This window comes from Periophthalmus magnuspinnatus, chromosome 2 (assembly GCF_009829125.3).
Source record: "Periophthalmus magnuspinnatus isolate fPerMag1 chromosome 2, fPerMag1.2.pri, whole genome shotgun sequence".
NCBI lineage: Eukaryota > Metazoa > Chordata > Actinopteri > Gobiiformes > Gobiidae > Periophthalmus > Periophthalmus magnuspinnatus.
The window spans coordinates 17,133,018-17,153,761 of NC_047127.1; the positions used below are offsets into that span (position 1 = coordinate 17,133,018).

Genomic DNA, 20,744 nt, shown 5'->3' on the forward strand with positions numbered 1-20,744 from the left:
CGTCTCGCTACCTGTCTCCTCTTGGTCTCCGGCTTGCTGCTTACCTTCGGTCTCGGACTCCGCCTGCCCCGGTCTCGTCCTGCTCTTGCCTGCACCCCGGTCCTGGTTTCCCCGTCCCCGACCTGCACTCCGCCCGCCTGGTCTGCCTCCCGCTCCGTGATTTTCCGTGTGAACTTGTATGAACTTATTAAGACTGATTTTCACTGACTTTGTAAATAAACACTGTAACCTTGCCCCGAGTCTGCACCTCTTGGTCCTTCCCGCACCCGTTACGACAGGGATATTTTACAATTCATTCAGACAGGTTATTTATGAAGGAAATGATATTATCATAAAAATGTCATCATAGTTAGATAACAAAAACTACTAATTAGTAGCAGTAGTAGTAGTAGTTGCAGTAACATCAGTAGTAGTAGTAGACTACAACACTTGTAGTCTTTCTCATAGAGAATATAATAGAATAGAATAATCACCACTTTTACTCAAGTAAGCATACTGTTACTTCAATAAAAATATATATATATCTTAAAAAATGTATTAAGTAAATGTAACTGAGTACTGCCCCCCCCTCTGATGATAAATATTGACCTCCAACTGGGCGATACGTTGATGACAGGTCTGTGATATTTTTATCTGTCCAGTTTTAGATTTACAGTTTGGGTTTAGTATTGATTTTCTAATGCAGTTTCCAAATGTTCTCAGACAGTGGCTGGATGAATAATGCACAAGATTCAATTTAGAAGACCACAGATGGATCCCACCGTCTACCATACAGACCATAACTCTGACTCTATGTGACAAGACCAGGATCATAACCAGATCTGAGGAGGGCCAGCTATATTCCTGACCAGGATCATAACCAGATCTGAGGAGGGCCAGCTATAGTCCAGATCAGGATCATAACCAGATCTGAGGAGGGTCCAGTTATAGTCCAGACCAGGATCATAACCACATCTAAAGAGGGCCCAGCTATACTCCTGACCAGGATCATAACCAGATCTGAAGGGGCCAGCTAAAGTGAAATTAAATAAGTACCAACTTTTTTGTAAATGCATAGATATTGTGTTATCTCCCAAAGAATATACTGTATTAGCAGCATTTTATGATAAGTTGTAGGTGAGATCTGCGTACACACTGTAAGCATGCATGTGTATATTTAAGATATTAAAAACACCTGTAGCTGAATAAATCCCAGGCTGATATGCTTGATGTCACTGTGGAAGATTTCAGCCAAAGCAATAACATTTCCATGAAGACAAGCAGGTGAGAGGCTCTCCACTAGAAAGGCTACATGGTGCAACCTTTAAGTCAAAGGTTAGCAGAATATATTTTGGCATTTGGTTTCATGTTCTATGGAAAATCTGTAAATGGTCTTATATATAGAAGCTACAATTTTTAAGTGCCATAAATTCCTCCAAACATTTCCTCCTGTCTCATTCTGCATAAAAACTGCTGACCCTGTATTTAGATCTGTACAAACATGTTCTGAAATTTGATTCTTGTATTAGTTTGTCAGTTCAGTCTTTTTGTCAATACCTTTGGTTTAAAATATGAACTTTGAACAGAATCCTGTTATTAAAACATAAATCACAAATCCAATCCCATGCTTGTCATAAAAATCACAATTAGATATTTTTTTCCAATGGTTCAGCCCTGGACTCCTGGATGCCTCCCTAGGGAGGTGTTCCGGGCATGTCCCACCGAGAAGAGGCCCTGGGGAAGACCCAGGATACGCTGGAGGGACTATGTCTCTCAGCTGGCCTGGGAACGCCTTGGAGTCCCACCGGAGGAGCTGGAGAACGTGTCCAGGGTGAGGAAAGTCTAAGAGTTCCTGGTTAGACTGCTGCCCCCGCGACCCAGCCTCAGATAAGCAGAAGAAAATGGATGGATGATTCAGATTTAATATGGCGTTTTACATTAGCTGCGGTGACAATGCTAGGTGGCCTGTTATTGGGTTAGACAGTCAGACAGGTGGATCCATGCGTTTTTATATCTATTCTGGGAGTCCCATTCAATCCTGAGGAGACTCCAGTTACACTCGGTGTGCACACAGATGAAATAAAAGATGATATGATAAACAGGAACCCGATCCAGCCAGAGACAGATTTACGCTATAAGACTTCATGTGTCCTGGTTCAGACAGAGTAGAAACCAGGTTATGTGAAGAGCCCACAGCGACACATGACACAATCCATGAACTGGCACACCGTGTTTTAGATTTATTTCAATTTGTCAGCACTAAACATCTAGATCTGATGATAAACATGGAATTAATTAAGCCATCAGGGCAAATATGGCCAGGTCTGAACCAGGTCTAAAGCAGAACTAAACCAGGACTAAATCAGGACTAAACCGGGACTAAAGTGGACTAAACCAGCACTAAAGCAGGTCTAAACCAGGAATAAAGCAGGAGTAAAGCAAGACTAAAGTAGGTCTAAACCAGGACTAAAGCAGGTCTGAAGCAGGAATAAAGTAGGACTAAAGCAGGTCTAAACTCGGAAAAAAGTAGGATTGAACCAGGTACTTAATGGAGACTAAACCAGGGCTGAACCAGGACTAAAGCAGGAGTAAAGCAAGACTAAAGCAGGTCTAAACCAGGACTAAAGCAGGAGTAAAGCAAGACCAAAGCAGGTCTGAAGCAGGAGGACTAAACCAGGACTAAAGCAGGAGTAAAGCAAGACTAAAGCAGGTCTAAAGCAGGTCTAAACCAGGACTAAAGCAGGTCTGATGCAGAAATAAAGCAGGACTAATGCAGGTCTAAACTGGGAAAAAAGCAGGATTGAACCAGGTACTTAATGGAGACTAAATCAGGACTGAACCAGGACTAAACCAGAGATTTAACTTAACTTAACAGGGTCCCTAAACAAGGAACTAAACCAGGACTGAACCAAGGACTAGATTAGGGCTAAGCCAGGGACTAAACCAAGACTAAACCAGGTCTAAAATGGGCTAAAAGCAGGTTTGAACAAGGTACTAACAGGGACTAATGCACGACTAAAACAGGAACTAAACCAGGACTAAACCAGAACAGAACCAGGGACTAAACCATTGTACAGTGACTGTACAGCTAATTGTCATAATATTTCAGATACTGTCTTAAAAACATGAAAAACAGACCTAGTTCATTTTAACGTTTGCAGTGGTCCAAACTTATTCCTCACTTGTAAACCATGATGAATTTCTAAGCACTTTTCACAGCTCTCAGAGACCAGAGTGGAGTTTTGTTGTCACCATAATGCTAACAACAAAAACAACTACCATGCTAATGTGCACTTTGTGATTATAAAATGCTTTATAATTAGATGCACACAGCACACAGTGGACTTATTTTTACTTCAAGAGCTGTTCATTCAATATATATCTTCAATATATGTTCAAATACATCTATTACAGGGCCTTAAATTCGATGTGTTCTGATTCAGTGCAGAGTCAAAGGCAGCGCATTTGTACAGTGTTTATATAATACCGCTCGGCCCTGTTCATTTTTTTTTATTTTTTTTATTTGTGATGATATTTTTAGAGGGTTCTGAGGATGAGCAGAAAAGTGAGAGAAAAGGAAAGATTTAAACTGCTGAGAGATCCAAAACGGTAGAAGAATGATCAGACTGAGGATGTATAAGAGGCACACAAAACAAGAAAGCATGTACTACTACTACCAGCAATACTACTACTACTGAAAATACTACCACGACTACTACAACCACCCATACACAAGTACAGTTTTTTTGTTTTTATATATATATATATATATATATATATATATATATATATATATATATATATATATATATATATATATATATATATATATATATATATATATATATATATATATATATATACTTCTCTGAAAATAAAGGGCAGGTCATGTCTCTAGTTTTATGTCCCCATGTCCCTGTCTGAAGCAGATAGTCCGGTTTGTTCAGTGCAACCACTGCTGTCTTTGCACCTATTGTTCTATGTGTTCTATGTGATATCTTTACTCACCAGACTCACAACACACAATTGTGGAAGATACTGCTGCCATTAGTATAATCATTTATCTTATTTGAAAACGGGTCTTAACCAGGTCTAAACCAGCTCTAAACCAGATCTAAATCAAGTCTAAACTAAAACTAAACCAAGCCTAAAACAGGACTAAACAACATAGCATGGATGGATTTAATATATCTTTTTATATTCACAGCTCTTAGTTTAGTGGAATGTGGACCCAGTATTCTCTGTCATTCTCTGGTATTTTTATTTCAAGAATTACCCAAAAGAAAAGATGTGGGAGGGCATCTGGCATATGTGCAGTCTTGTTTGTCCCTTGTTCGACATATTAAGAAACACTGAGTAGATGAGTGAAAGTTCATACAGTTTATTTCTGAAGAAAAACGTCATTGTTCTGATGAGAGGAGCAGAGGGAGGTAATACTGAAGTCTTTGTGAGAACAAGAACTGAGACCAGATCATGTAAAAACAAATCATGTGACTTCAACCACATCAGTACAAATGTAAAATGTAATTAATATGCAATATATGTCAGACTAAAACAGGACCAAAGCAGGAATGAATCAGGATTAAACCAGGACTAAGCCAGGACTAAACCAGGACTGAACCAGGACTAAACCAGGGACTAAACCAGGCACAAAACCATGACTAAGCCAGGAATGAAACAAATACATGTAGTATTGTGTAATGTTGTGTTCTAGATAAATGTAGTATTGTGTAATGGTTATGTTCTAGATAAATGTATTATTGTGTAATGGTTGTGTTCTAGATAAATGTAGCATTGTATAATTGTATTCCAGATACATGTAGTATTATGTAATTGAATTCCAGATAAATGTAGTATTGTGCAGGTTTAGATCAGTATTGACGAGTGGCTCTAAGCTAATGCAGCTCGCCTGTCTCAGCTCAAACAGGAAATCATTATGTCATCGTTTTTCTTATTGACTTTATGAATTATTACTGTCAACAGGAAGAACCAGATTTAGACACGCATAAGGGACTACCGGAAAGAGACCAGGAATAAACCAGGTTTAAACAAGATCTAAATCAGGTCTGAATGAGAACTTGAAACAGGACTAAACTGTTACTAAAGCAGGGACTACACCTGGTCTAAAACAGGACTTAATGAGGACTAAGCTAGGACTAAACCAAGACTAAACCAGATCTAAACCAGAACTAAAGCAGAAATACAGTGGTCCCTCGCTATATCACGGTTCACCTTTCGTGGATTTTTTTTTTTTTTTGTGCAATTTTGCATGCTTTTTTACAGCATATAAACATGCATTGTGTTCTGCATCCTGATTGGCTAAGGGACTGTAGACCATTGTCAATCAACCTCCTCCGTGCCATGTCTCCTGTACGGTACAGAACGCGTTCAGCCAAATTTCCTTAAATGTTTGATTGCTAGCAGTGTGACTCTTAAGTGCTGTATGTTTGCAAGTTTTCTCTCCTACAAGACCCACAATGTCAGTGAAACATTCTGCACAAATTTCAGAAACATTTTGCACTTTAAATTGTTTCTAGAGGCTGCCTCTACAGATACTGCTGGAGCACAGGTACGTTAACAGCACATTTAAAGCAATCATTGAGGAATATCATATATATATATATATATATATATATATATATATATATATATATATATATATATATATATATATATATATATATATATATATATATATATATATATATATATATATATATATATATATATATATATAATTTATATTATATATTATATAGTTAGTTAGATATATAGTTTATTTTTTGTATTGTTACTGTCTGTCTGTTTTTTAAAAAATGGACCAGGAGTCCGAAATAAAGATGAATTGAATTATATAATAATTGTAAAAAATAAAAATAAAAATAAAGCTGACTACTACTGCTGATTATTTTTAGAACATAACCCCTGTGACAAACAAGGGACCACTTTATAATTAAGAATGAATCAGTAGAAAAACTGGTACTAAACGAGAGACTAAAACCACGTCAGATCCTTGACTAATCAATTTATTTATTTAACCTTTATTTTACCAGGCAAAACATTAAGAACAAATTCTTATTTACAATGATGGCCTGGGCATGCCAGAGCAGCCAAGGGAAGGGGAAGGGGAGTTAACACAATTAGACTCACATCATTTCAAGGACTAAAGCAGGTCTAAACCAGATCTAAACAAGGACTAAACCAGAATCAAACCAGGTCTAAAACAGGAATACATCCAGGGACTAAACCAGGGACTAAGTCAGGTCTAAACCTGGTCTGAACCCTGCTGTTGTCCTATAGTTCTCCTATGTACCCTTTCCTCTGTAAGTGCATGTATTGATCAGTGAATAAAACTTGTGTGAAACGCAGCAGCAGATTCATCGCTTCACTAAAGTCCATCAAATATTTATCTCACACACTTTGGTCTTTGGTACTTTTGTCCCAGAGCGCTGATGGTTCATTCTCACTGTGTTCAGATGACTGTGGTTTGGGGTTCAATTACACTATGTCTTTATACAGCTGTTTATAAAACCGTGTGTTCTCACACTGTATCCTGATGCAAGACACTTTCCCATGTTGTGAATGAGTTACAGACAGCGAGGACTGAATCAGAAATTAAACTAGGAACTAAAACCAAGTCTAAATACATATTTTTAGACCGTACTAAAAGTGAATGGAGAGGGACCAACGAAGTAAACTAAGGGAGCATGGCATCAACCACAGTGTTCCACCCCAAATAAAGCTCATCGAGGCTAGCAGTTATAGGGGCAAAATTGGACAGAATTGAAAAATTCTGACCATGAATATCATAGCAACCAAAGAGCCAATCCGGAGCAAGGCTGTTTAATGTAATAAGTCTTCAAGTGCCTTATTTAAGCAGGGGAAAGAAGTCACCTCATTTGTCTGTTATTAATGTTCATATTTTGATTTTATGGACACAATAGTCAAAGGAAAATACCAGGATCCTGTAGAACAGGTTGTAACAAACATTTTAAGAACAAAATGACGAGCCTGACAGCAGCACTTACAGAAAGAGGGGCGGCAGTTTTTCAGTATAAAGTGATTTTTGACACTTGTCGCGAGTGTAAGTACATGTCCCCATCAAAATGCATAGAACGCATCTGTTGTTGTATTTGTGCTATCACCATCAGCAGAATGTGTTCCTGGGGCAGTTATGTATCATTTGAAGGAGCCCAGGTTTAGAAACACTGTGTATTTGTACTTTGAAATGTACTTTTGAAAACTTGACGTTTGCCTGTACAGATGATAAATACAAGTCTATTGAGCTAGGTATTTTCACTGTGGACCTGTTACAAGAGGCTTTTCCATTAACAAACACAGAGCCAGTGCAGATGTCCTGCTAGAGCTGTCGTGTGATTGTCCTTACAGTGCAGTCATGGTTTCGCGAGCTCATGCACGTAAACTCTGATTTGTGCAGTGTGTTCAGGGTCTTAGGCAAGACACTTCACAAACATTGTAAATGGGTTAAGACATATTCTGCTTTTTACAAGCATTAAACAAACAATATTTAAAACCTGACAAAGCATAAACAAGTTATATGATGACTAAACCATAACTAAACCAAGGACTCAATCAGTAGTAGCCATAGTTAAAGGAGTAGTAGTAGCAGTAGCAGTATTCATAGTAGCTTTTTGGTGCATATTAAACTCTCTCTTGTGTGACTAAACATGGTCCTTTAGTTATGTGAAGAATGCTGCGATGGCAGGAGCCACGAGGAGTTCACATGACGTGGGACAAAGAACACTCACACACTGCGTTCATAAAGAGTCAGACCAAACACATTTCTGCTATGAAACTTTCTGGTCAACAAAACAAATAATAGCAAAAGACGAATCTGTAAACAGAACAAATCGTTGTAGCAGTGAAGATGTTTCGCTGCTCGTCCAAGCCACTTCATCAGTTCTGGTCAGATTGGTGGTGGCCACTGCCTTATATCTATCTGATATCTACCCTATCTATCCTTATATCTATCCAAAACGTCTTCACTCCTACAACGATTTGTCCAACTGACAGATTTAAAATTTTGTCTTTTGCTATGGATCAGACCTGGACAACTGAGGGTCTACACAGACAAAACAAATAACATTCTCACAAATACCTAGTATAGTAGTAGTAATAATAGTAGCAGTATAGCGTTGTCACAGTACCAAAATTTCAAACTCAATATCGATACTTCAAACTCAAGGAGGAACTGGCTCGATACTCAATTCCAATTTCAATACCATGATGATAATAATATGATTTTTGATACTTTTGACAACCTTATAGCAGTAGTAGCAGTAGTAGTAGTAGCAGTAGCAGAAGCAGTAGCAGTAGTAGTATTTTCCTGTTTGTTTTTGTGTGTAGGCAGCACGGTGGCTGAGTGGCAACACTCATGCCTCATAGCAAGAAGGTTTGGTTCGATCCCCAGGTCGCCCAGGCCTTTCTGTGTGGAGTTTTGCATGTTTCTCCCTGTGTCTGGATGGGTTTCCTCCGGGTACTCCGGTAGCAGTAGTAATAGCAGTAGTAACAGTAGCACTAGCAGTAGTAGCAGTAGTAATAGCAGCAATAGTAGTAGCAGTAGTAGCAGTAGGAACAGCAGTAGCAGTAGTAGTGCTAGCAGCAGCAGTAGTAGCAGTAGTAGCAGTAGTTGTAGCAGTAGTATTGGTAAGAGTGGCAGTAGCGGTAGTATATAGAATTCTGGAAAGCAGCAATATTTGTTTGTCTCTGGTCTTGAGTGGATCAAGTTTAGAGACCAGGCAAAGGACTTAACCTGGATCAGACTTCTGACTTTCACCAACAACAACAACCCCACTAAGCCAACAGCTGAAAAATATCATATACTAATCAAAACTAAAACTAGTATAAAAACTAGATACTCAGTTAAGCAGGTATCAATACTAAAAAAAAGTCCCATTCACAGGACAGAAATGAACCTTTCCTGAATAGCTTCAGAATTATGTTGAGCTGCATCAGAACAAGTATAAGACCACATATAGTAGTATACACCCAAGGACCACTATGGAACCTACCTGGATGACTGAGGGATTACACAGATATAAGGGCACATGGTGATATAAAAGTATTACCATTTAATGTTGGAAAATCACATTCTATTGTCTAAAGAAAGAGAGTTTTTATTATCTTTAGTTTAGTATAAACCTGATTTGGCTATGTTTGAGAGCAGGCAGAGGTGAAGTAGAGGCCACATGAATAGACTATAGTTTGAATAATTCATAAACTTCATATGAGGCTAATGGACCAGTGGAAACAACAAGACAAATCGTTTAGAGACAAGGAGCACCTGATCATTTGTGTCAGATGGCCTCCCTGTCTCCATGGGGTCTTTTGTCTGTGTAAAAGCTGCTAACCCCATAGTTCTACAAACATGTTCTGAAATGCATGATATTATTGAATTTGGTTAAAGTTCAGATGTCTGGTCTAGTCCCTGGTCTATAGTCCCTGATCTAATCCCTGGTCTATAGTCACTGGTCTATAGTCACTGGTCTATAGTCACTGGTCTAGTCCAGACATGGGCAAACTACGGCTTGGGGGCCATACACGGCCCTTTGGGTTTATTAATCCAGCCCACTGAACGTGACCAAATTATATTATAATAGGTAAGGGTAAACCTTGTTCAAAGTTGTTTTTTTTTTGAGTGTTTATTTAAGTGAAATGTACAACATTAATTATTAATTTAATTCATGCATTTGGAAAACAATTTGTGCAATGAGTCTTACATATTCAGTCTTTACATGTTGCAGGACAAACTCTATTGTTATTGTTGTTTTTATATATATATATATATATATATATATATATATATATATATATATATATATATATATATATATATATATATATATATATATATATATATATATATATATATATCCCGGCCTAGTCCCTCTGTTAAATTTTAGAACCCATTGTGGCCCATGTGTCAAAAGGTTTGCCCACCCCTGGTCTAGTCCCTGGTCTAGTCTAGTCTCCGGTCTATAGTCACTGGTCTATAGTCCCTGGTCGAGTCCCTGGTCTATAGTCACTGGTCTATAATCCCTAGTCTAGTCCCTGGTCTATAGTCACTGGTCTATAGTCCTTGGTCTAGTCCCCGGTCTAGAGTCACTGGTCTATAGTCCCTGGTCTAGTCCCTGGTTTAGTCTCCCTGGTCTATAGTCCCTGGTCTCTATAGTGTATGTAGCAGCAGGTGTGTTGCAGGTTTATATTGGCTTAGTCCAGGATTATAGCCAGACTCTATCTGACCCACAGTAACCTGGCCAACAGGAAGTCAGCGCACTTCCTGCTACATCCACTTCCTGCAGGAAATGACCCGGGACCAATGTGGATCTCCAAAATCCACATCAAATTACTATAACAACAACTGATTCATCAAGTATAATACTATCCTGCGGAACATGTAGACAAGACCATAACATCTCTGCTATCCATAACCTGGCCCCACCTTACATCTCTGACCTCCTCGACATCTCCATTCTCTCTCGCTCCCTCCGCTCCTCTTCCTCTCTCCAGCTCTCTGTCCCCTCTGCCCGTCTCATCACCATGGGGGGCAGAGCCTTCAGCTGCTCTGCCCCCCAGCTCTGGAACTCTCTCCCTCCTGACCTCCGCAACATCTCTTCTACTTTTCAAATCCAGACTCAAAACCCACCATATAATCAGTCACTATCACCATCATCCAGTTTTGTATTTCTGTTTTATCTGTAAATGTGTTTTTAACTCTGTCTTGTACAGTGTCCTTGAGTGTTCTGAAAGGCGCTTTCAAATCAAATGTATTATTATTATTATTATTATTATTATTATTATTATTATTATTATTATTATTATTATTATTATTATTATTATTATTATTATTATTATTATCTCCATGTAAATGAGCAGGAAGATTACACTGTGCAGTTAAAGTTGTGTCCCATCTCACATAATAAACTTACTTTTACTGGATATGGGAAGAATAGCTCATGATATTCTGTACTTAAAGGTGTACTGTGTAACTTTTCGAGTGGAAGCCACATGACCTCCTTGTCTCCATGGGGATGTTAAAACTGCTTTGTCTGGAATGTTCCACAGTTTGGCATTACACTTCTCTAACTTGCAAATATACTTTATATATTCCCGGCTCCCCACAGATCTGACCTTTTAAGTATCATAATTTCCTTCACAAACAACAAAATCACCTGTCTTACCCTGTAGTTTAGATCTGTACAAACATGTTCTGAAATGCCCCTGTGTCTCAGATGTTCTTCCTGTGTGCCAGATGCCCTATCTGTGCTCCATGGGGTCTTACTCTGCATACAAATCTAATCACAAAAATATAAAATGTTTTGCACAATTGACAAAAGAATTGATTTTCACACAAATTTTCTTCAGACTCATCATCACTCTAAATCAAAGCAGTGTTATTCACACAGTAACTTCCTGTCTTCTCGTACTTCTGACTCGTTTAAATTGGAATGCAGTACTACTACTCTGTACTTTCTCATAGTACTGTCAAAATACAAATACTGCAATAGCTCAAATATGTCATACACTAAAGTAAACACAGTAATCTGAAGTATTCACTGAAATTCAAGTCAAAACAAAAGTGATTTTACAAACACTGAAATCTAATAATACTGATAATACGACAATGGGAAAAAACTGAACCAGGACTGAACCAGGACTGGACCAGGACTAGACCAGGACTAAACCAGGACTAAACCAGAACAGAATCAGGACTGAACCAGGGCTGAACCAGGACTAGACCAGGACTAGACCAGGACTAAACCGGGACTGAACCAGGACTGAATCAGTACTGAACCAGGAGTGAACCAGGAGTGAACCAGGACTGAATCAGGACTGAATCAGGACAGAGCCAGGACTGGAACAGAACTGACACAAGACTGGACCACAACTGAACCAGGACTAAACTAGGCGTGAACCAGGATTGGACCAGGACTGAACCAGGATTGGACAAGGACTGAACCAGGACTGGACCAAGACTGAACCAGGAATGAACCAGAACTGAACCAGGACTGAACCAGGACTAAACTAGTACTGAACCAGGACTAAACCAGGACTGAACCAGGACTGAACCAGGACTGAACCAGGACTGAATAAAATCTTATTTTTTTTAAACATTTTGAAATTAGTTTTTTTTTTTTTTCAAAACTTGTGTCTTCTTCTCCTCTTCCTCTCTCTCCCCGTCATCTCCTCCCTCTCTTTTTCCTGCACATCTCTCCCTTTCTCTCCTCCTTATCTTTCATGTCCTCTTTGCTCTGTCTCCTCTCTCTCTTCTCCTCCCCCTTTCTCCCTCTCTCCTCCTCTTATGTGCAGTTAATGGTTTGTCCAGTGGACTTTTCCCAAATTGAAATTCAATACAACCCGAAGAGGACAAGGAAAAGGAGGACAAAGAGGACAAGGAGGAGGAGGAGGATGAAGAGGAGGAAGAGGAGGGAGAGGGAGGAAGAGGAGGAGAGAAGAAGGAGGGAGAGGAGGAGAGACAGGGAAGAGTAGTGAAGGAGGAGGAAGAGGGAGGAGGGGAGGAGAGAGATGAAGCAGGATTAGGAGAGAGAGGGAGAGGGTGGAGGAGCAAGGGGAGGAGAGAAAGGAAGGACAAGAGAGGGAGGAGGAGAGAAGGCCCAGTGAATATTGTTAAATGCATTAGAGATAATGTAGGTCCAAACATCTGAGCCATCGATCAAGCTCAAAGTAAACAACTCCATTACACAAGGCTTCTTCACAAACAAGAGACGGAACAGAAGAGGGAGAGAAAAAAGAGAGAAGGAGGGGCTGGAGAGAAGAGAGACACACACCATGCTTCACAAACAAGATAGAGGGAAGAAAGAGAGACAAGAGAGAGGAGGGAAGAAAATTAAGATTAACAATAGAGGAGCAGATAGAAAGAGGGAAGAGGGGAGAGAGAGCATGATGAGAGATGGAAGAGAAATAGATGAGGAGAGAGGAGGGGGAGAAAGAAGAGATGTCCAAATGTCTGTCAATACAGCAATATGACAGATCAATCAATACAGAGAGAAGAGAGAGGGAGAAGATAGTGAAGAGGTAGAGAAGAGAGAGGAAGAAGAGGTAGAGACAAGGTAGAGAAGAGAGACTGAGAAGAGGGAGATAGGGAGAGGAAATAGAGAAGAGAGAGGGAGAAGAGGTAGAGAAGACAGGGAGAAGAGAGGAAGAAGACAGAGAAGAGATAGAGATCAGGTAGGAAAGAGAGAGAGAAGAGGGAGAAGAGGAAGAAGAGATAGAGACAAGGTAGAAAGGAAAGGGAGAAGAGAGGGAGAAGAGATAGAGAAGCATTAGGGAAGAGTGCAGGAAGAGAGGGAGAAGAGGTAAAGAAGTGGTAGAAAAGAGAGAAAGAAAAGAGAGGGAGAAGAGATAGAGAAGAGGCAGAGAAGAGATAGAGAAGAGGTAGAGAAGAGAGCAGGAGGAGAGATAGAGAAGAGGTAGAGAACAGACAGAGAAAGAAATAGAGAGGGAGACAGAGAGATAGAAAGACACAGAAAGAGATACAGATAGAGAGGGAGATAGAGAGAGACAGACAGAATGTTGTGTAACATCCCTCTCTCTTCCTCCCTCTTCCTCTCTTCTCTATGTATCGATTCATCTGTCATTTACAAACATTAAGATGTCTCTATTCCATCGCTCTCCTCTTCTCTTCTCTCTCCTTCCTTCCTCCTGTTTCTTTCCACTTCTCGATCTTCTCCCTTCCTCCTGTTTCTTTCCTCTTCTCCTCTCTCCTCCCTTCCTCATCTGTCATTCCTCTTCTCTTCTTCTCTCTCTCCTCCCTTTCTCCTCTTTCTCTCCTCTTGTCTCTTCTTTCTTCCTCCTCTTTCCTTTCACTTTTCTGTCTCTCCTGCCCCTCTTTTCTGCCTGTAATTCAAAAAGCAGTGGAACATCTCTGCTCCAACATTTTGGATGGAAAACTCTTGAGGAAGGTCAAAAACATTAACAACTTCTCCTAATGTGTAAAATTACCAACCAACTCATAGCAGTACCACCCACCTAACTGCATGCACCTAACTCCAACTCCACCCACCTATCTCCACCCACCTCACTCTACCAACCTCACTCCACCCACCTCTCTCCACCCATCTCACTCCACCCACTCTACTGACCTCACCACCCACCTTACTCTACTCATCTAACCACCCATCTAACTCCACCCATCTAACTCCACCCCTCCACCCACCGCACTCCACCTATCTTTCTCAACCCCCCTGACTCCATCCACCTAACTCCACATTCTTCCCGCCTAACTACACAATCCTGTCACCTCATTCTAGCTGCCAACCGAACCTGATCTGCCCATCCATCCAAGTATTGAACCTTAAAACCCATTAAAACCCATACAAGAACAGTTTTTTTCCCCACACATTCCCAGAATGAAATCAACAACCAACTGACGTAGTTTTAAGCCCAACTTTTGAAACCTTAACAAAAAAATCGCCCCGATATTTTCTCATGGACAATGCTGATATTTTCGAATCCAGAGAGCAGCTCATGACCGATAAGATCTGAAGATATTTTTGGGCCGATTTGGATAATTTATCCCAAAATATATTATTATATGATGATACTCAATTTTGATACTAATCAATAGACATGATATTCAATACAGATTCTGATACCATAATGAAAATAAAAAACACTCTTTCTTTAGACAACAGAATGTGATTTTAAACATTAAGTGGTAGTACTTTCTTTTATATTTTCAAGAGGGCTTATATCTGTCTAATCCCTCAGTCGTCCAGGTAGGTTCCATAGTGGTCCGTGGGTGTATATTAGTCTACTCTTATACTTGTTCTGATACAGTTTAAGATAATTCTAATGCTATTCAGGAAAGGTTCATTTCTGGATGGGACTTTTTTAATATCAATGCAGGCACAAATGCATATCTAGTTTCGATTTCTTACATAAACAGTGCAGCTTGTGTGACAGCTTAAATCAGGTGCTAATTATTCATAGTTACTTCCTCATTAAGAACATGCATACTTCCTCTGAAAAGACTGCTCTGGTCTGAGGCATTCAAGTCCCAATGTAAACTGGGTTTAGTCCTGGTTTATCCCTTTGTTTACCCTGATTCAGCCCGCGTCTAGTCCCTGTTTAGTCCTGGTCTAGTCCTGGTTTAGTCTGTTGTTTAGTCACTCGTCTAGTCCCTCCCTGTGTCTTCATGGAGTCTTATTCTCTGTAAAAGATGCTAATGTTAGCTAGCTAGCTAGTTTAGACCTCTACAAACATGTTCTGAAATGCAAGAAATTATTGAATTTGTTTAAAGTTCAGAGGTCTGATCCAGTCCCTGGTCTAGTCCCGGAACGAGTCCCTGGTCTAGTCTTTGGTCTAATCCCTGGCCTAGTAACTGGTCTAGTCCTGTTTCAGTCCTTGTTCAGTCCTGGGTCAGCCCTGGTTTAGTCCTGGTTTAGCTGTGGTTTAGCTGTGGTTTAGCTGTGGTTTAGTCCTGATTCAGTCCTTGTTCAGTCCTGTTTCAGTCCTGGTTTAGTCCCCATTTTAATGCAGCGCAAATATAAACACACCATAAGAGAAAAAACAACTTTAAAATAATTTTAGCTAATTTAATTAACCTAAACTAATGTATTCCCACCTAAAATATCCTATGTATTTATTTGCAGTACCATGGGTTGCATATAATAATACATTCTCTGTGATCTCATATGTTTTGATTGCATAATTGATCCATCTATTTTGCTTATTTTTACCTTGATCGTAAAATGTGATTAAAATACAACAAAACCTGCAGGCATACCCTGAACTATAGCAGTCTTTCTACAAGTCTTGTCTTGCGCCAAAACTTGTCCGTCTACACTTTTTACGAAATTAGTACGACTTCTCCCACGTTTTGTCTCCATCTAGAGCATCTCACATCTTTACTAAATAAAAAGCCTCTCAATTTTAGAGTTTTTCAACTCTTAACAGGAGGCTGAGAATTTATACAGCATGCTGCCCGCGTCAAGGTATTACAGCTTAATCCAGTGATCGTTTGTGGTGTGTTTTGGTGAAATTTTCATGATTAAAATCGGTTTTTAACATGTAAACAGCGCAGATTATACATCACTTGAGTGTCTTTAACAGTAGCGGAGTTAACCCGCTTGCAATGGCTCATTTTCACCTTTTTCCGCCTTCTTTTCGGGAGTGAAACTTAATCTGTGGGTGAGCGGCCGCTCCGTCGGAATCTGAAACCAATATTGCTAATCGCATGGTTGAGTCCGTGTCGTAACAAGAACGCGGTTTTTACGCGCGGTTAAATATTGCTTTTTTGATTGTTTGAATTGTGTTTTAAACTTACATATCTGCTGATGAGGGTGCGGAGCGTGCTGCACTTCAACCCCATCTTGCCTGCGTTCTTCCCCGAGCTTCTGTGCTACTCCTCCGCTCCTTTGGCTCCAAACTCGGTTGTTTTAAAATTCCTTCGCTAACTCCTCTACGCCCGCCCGCTCCATATCGCTCGCACTTCTTCCTGAAATTAAAAACCTGCTGCTGTCTATGCGACCCTAGAGCGAGAGTCGGAGGAGCAGAGCCGGAGGAGGAGCGGCTCTCTGTGGCTGTGTACGCCGCTGTCAGGGCACCTTATCCGGTCTGACAGTGCTCGGAGGGGGTTCGGGTCCGGAGCCTGGGAGCCTAGTGCAGGGATTATGAGGGTGTCTTACGCCGTATCCAAAGGCGCTTTGCCTTGATCTCCGTCACGAGGAGCTGACCAGGTTGTGCGCGCGCGTTCGGGTTTGTGCGCGGGGGGCTGCTCAGGCGCATGCGCAGTGTGTCTAACACTGGAGTTGACGTTAAATAGATTACATTCAGTTTTAGGTTTAGGGCCAAATTAGGGCCCAATTAGGATCAGCTGATGAAAATTATTTTACATTAATGCCTAAACAACATACCATGTGCATTTTATTGTAACAATGTTATAATAATTGTTTTTTTTAAAAATCAATTACCACTATGTAACTAATAGCCTAGCAACAGGTCTTGGTGTAGACCAGGCATGTCCAAACTGCGGCCCGGGGGCCAAATGCGGCCCTCAGACCAATTTTTCTTGGCCCTCAAGCTTCCAGGTGAATTAGCCTGTATTTCTTTAAACAGTACTTTTTACTGTATATTTCTGAAAATCTGCTTTAACAAGCTCTTATCAAATATTTAATGTGTCCCATTGAGGATGTAAGCATGAATAAAGGTCTAGCGGTTCAGTCTAACTTGTAATAATAACACACATTTGAAGTATTCACTGTATTGGCGACCAGTCTATGGCCCTCAGTCGGCCCTCGGCTTTGTCTGTGATTTTATATGCGGCCCTTCATGAAAAAAGTTTGGACACCCCTGGTGTAGACCTTGTTGGGTTTTTTCCTGGTTCAGTCCTCCTTTTTTAGCACTGGTATGTCTCTGAGAGCGTATTCATATTCATGCCCTATTCCGGTTTATTCAGTCCTAGTTTAGCCTACATAGTTCTGGTGCAGTCTTAGCTTCTTCTATCAGTCAGTTTGGAATATTTTGGAAGCTCAAGATTAATGCCATATTGTAGGACATCCAGGAAAACCAGTAACATCTCCATGCAGGTGGCTAAACCCCAAGAGGTTACACAGTCCATCTTTAAGGCCCCATGTACTCATTTTATTTCATTTTCAGCACTGTGTGTGTGTGGACAGCTCCTCTTCAATATAAAACTTAAAGTTCATGTGACAGGTTAGACCACTCATTTCACTAAAACAGAGTTAGATTTAACAATTTAAAAAAAAAACAGTTTAGTTTATCTTTTGACTTCCTGGTTGGACACGAGAAGCAGATGTGACATTCCTAGAGCTAATTCCATAACTGTTACCTAGCAACCATAATGTAAACAAGGGCCAAAACTTGTCTAAAATACACAATAGTTTTGATCAGACTAATAAAAATAAACTCCTTTAGTTAGTTAAATGAAGGTTTAAAGTTTTAGAAAAATGCTATCCTTGTGCATAAATTGTCTCTGCATGTTGGATGGAGTTTTCTGTTTTTATTGACATGGCAGGCAGAGGGATTCTGTTTTACAACTCAGTGCTACTTGCTGTATTTTTGTGTTTTTCTTCTCAACTTTTTCCCGACAAACTGCCACTTAACTAGTGTAAAACCATGATAAATATTTTGCACAGGGATCAAACCAAGTCAGAATTAGAAAAACATGAAAACCTGTCATAGGCACTTTAAAGGTCCTATATTACACAAAATTGACGCCTGTGAGCGTTAAGTCATTTATAATGTTGTTACCTCCTCAAAAACATACTTGAAGTTTTGTTTCATTCAAACATATTTGAGTAACCCTTTATTATTATTTCTGTCTACATCTCCAAAGGTCAAAATGTTTTGTGCCACCTTGTGATGTCATGAAGCAGTAGTTTTCATTTTAACAGCTCCTTTTACCTTTAGTTCAGTAGAGATTGGCAATTCCAGAGCTGAAATTATCCAAATGATTCTAGTGAATGTGGTGTTTAAAAACACAGTGGAGCACTTCATGTAGCATCACATCACAAGGTGGAACAGTGTTTTCTGTTTAAGAGAAGAACTCAGCCTAAATATGCAGGGTTTTTGTGTTAAACATATGTGAATGAAACAAAACACAACTCCAGGTATGTTTGTGATACATAATATATAAAATAAACAATATTATAACATAGATTAAAAAAATACATATATATATATATATATATATATATATATATATATATATATATATATATATATATATATATATATATATATATATATATATATATATATATATATATATATATATATATATATATATATATATATATATATATATAGCATAATATGGGCACTTTGATTAAATATAATTCTCATATACAAGATCCATGTGGCTCTTCTTCACTTTTTTTCTGTCTCTCTTTGACATGTTCAAACTGGCTCTTCAATTCATGATCATTAGTTACAGCAGGCTCCAGAGGCAGGCCACAACATGTCATAATTATACCTATGCTTTTCATTGTCAGCCGAAAATTTGCCCTCAGACCACACTTCTGTTTTGACCTGTCTACAGCCTATTCCTACTCGAGATTTTAGGTTAATAGGGTCACGCTCTGACTTGGTAAAGTAGGCTAATTATTTCAGAGGAAGGGGAGAGGACAAAAAAAGTTATCTGTTTGAGATTGCCTCCACAAACTTGTCATATTAATCTTATGACTCAAAGTCCTTTCAACTGATAACAATCACATCTTTGGAGTTGAATAATGACACCACTTTCTGAAGCTATTGTGAAAAAAATAATTTCAGTTTTGAAAAAGATATTGAACTTTGTGCCAGTTTTTGTTTTATGTGGATAGTCCTAGTAATTAGAGAGATACTGAATACCAATTCCACAATGATAATAAATGGCAGTACTTTCTTTTATATTATCATATGGCCTTATATCTGTGTAATCCCTCAGTCGTCTAGGTAGGGTCTATAGTGGTCCGTGGGTGTATACTAGTCTATGTGGCCTTACACTTGTTCTGATACAGCTCAAGATCATTCTAAAGCCATTCAGGAACGGTTCATTTCTGTCCTGTGAAAGGGACTTTTTTAGTACTGATATCTGCTCAGTTGAGTCTCTAGTTTTTATATTGTAGCTTTAGAATCGAATAGTATTTGATTTTCCAACCATCTGAAAACCACTCATATTTGTTTTCTTTTTAATTGATAATGAAAATAAGTCTATAGTGTTGTAGAGGGATGTATTTTACGCTGCCTTTATGAGCTATAAAGAAGATAAAGTGCTAAATACAAGTCTGTTCCTTTGTGGACATAGAAAAATTAAACATCTCAAAAATTACTTTTGTCTCTTGACAAATGTGCACACAGTGCAAACAAGTAGCCTGTCATGATCACCAATTTTGAAGCACAATATACCGCTACAAAGAAATACTGTGATAAATGATAATATTGAAACTACTTAATTCAACTGACAATTTCAGTAAACCATTGTAACAGAATGAAGCAATAATTAGCCATAGAAGTCACTCTTTACATGTCAAATGTAACTTTACTACAACAAAAATACCCCCAAATCTCCACACTTTTTCAAAGACGTTGTAAACATGAAAAATATTCAGCCCCAAAATATATTGTTCCAGTTTTCATATACTGAACACTAAGTTGATATAGTAATTATTGTAACAGACCTTTAAATAAGTAAATTCAGAGATTGCTCAGGAAAAAATGAATTCAATAATTGCTTTTTAAAAAATAAATATACAGTGTCAAAAGACACAGATTCAACTTGTAAATGCTGCAAAATTATGTAGGTACAAACACAAGGAGCAGATATTAAAAACATTCTCCCTCATTCTCTCCAGTCTGTCATAGTGCAGGTTATTTTCATCTTGGTGACTTGCTCGGGCATCACAATAATTTCCCAGTAGAAAATACAACATGGGGGGCGTTCAATTTTCCACTCGACAACACCCATTTACCATAATTCCCATAGCACATGAAGGCAGCATAAAACTCCCATGGGAGCTACTTTAAGTGAAGTACCACATTTCAGGGGCATTATTTCATATATCTACAGTTGAACTTTTTTGTATAATTTTCCTTGTCAAAACCTGCACGGATGTGAACGGTCTGTAAGAAATCAGATTACTCACATCAGACGTGTCTGTTTACATAACAGTAATGTGATAAAATCAAAATCAAATAATTATCAGATTTTTGGGGCGCGCAAACATAGCCTCTGAATGTCGACATGTACTTCAAAAAGCTACAGCGAGTTTTAAAAAAAT

General features: G+C 39.0%; 1 protein-coding gene across 1 annotated transcript in view; it reads right to left on the minus strand.

The window, feature by feature from the left end:
- LOC117382844 (phospholipid-transporting ATPase IH-like) overlaps window positions 1–16,662 on the minus strand; it is a 78,003-nt gene extending 61,341 nt beyond the window's left edge. The window contains exon 1 of the mRNA XM_055227770.1: window positions 16,289–16,662. Coding sequence (XP_055083745.1) covers window positions 16,289–16,333 — 45 coding nt within the window. The 5' untranslated portion in view covers window positions 16,334–16,662. The remainder of the gene's footprint in view (window positions 1–16,288) is intronic.
- Window positions 16,663–20,744: the final 4,082 nt, after the last annotated feature.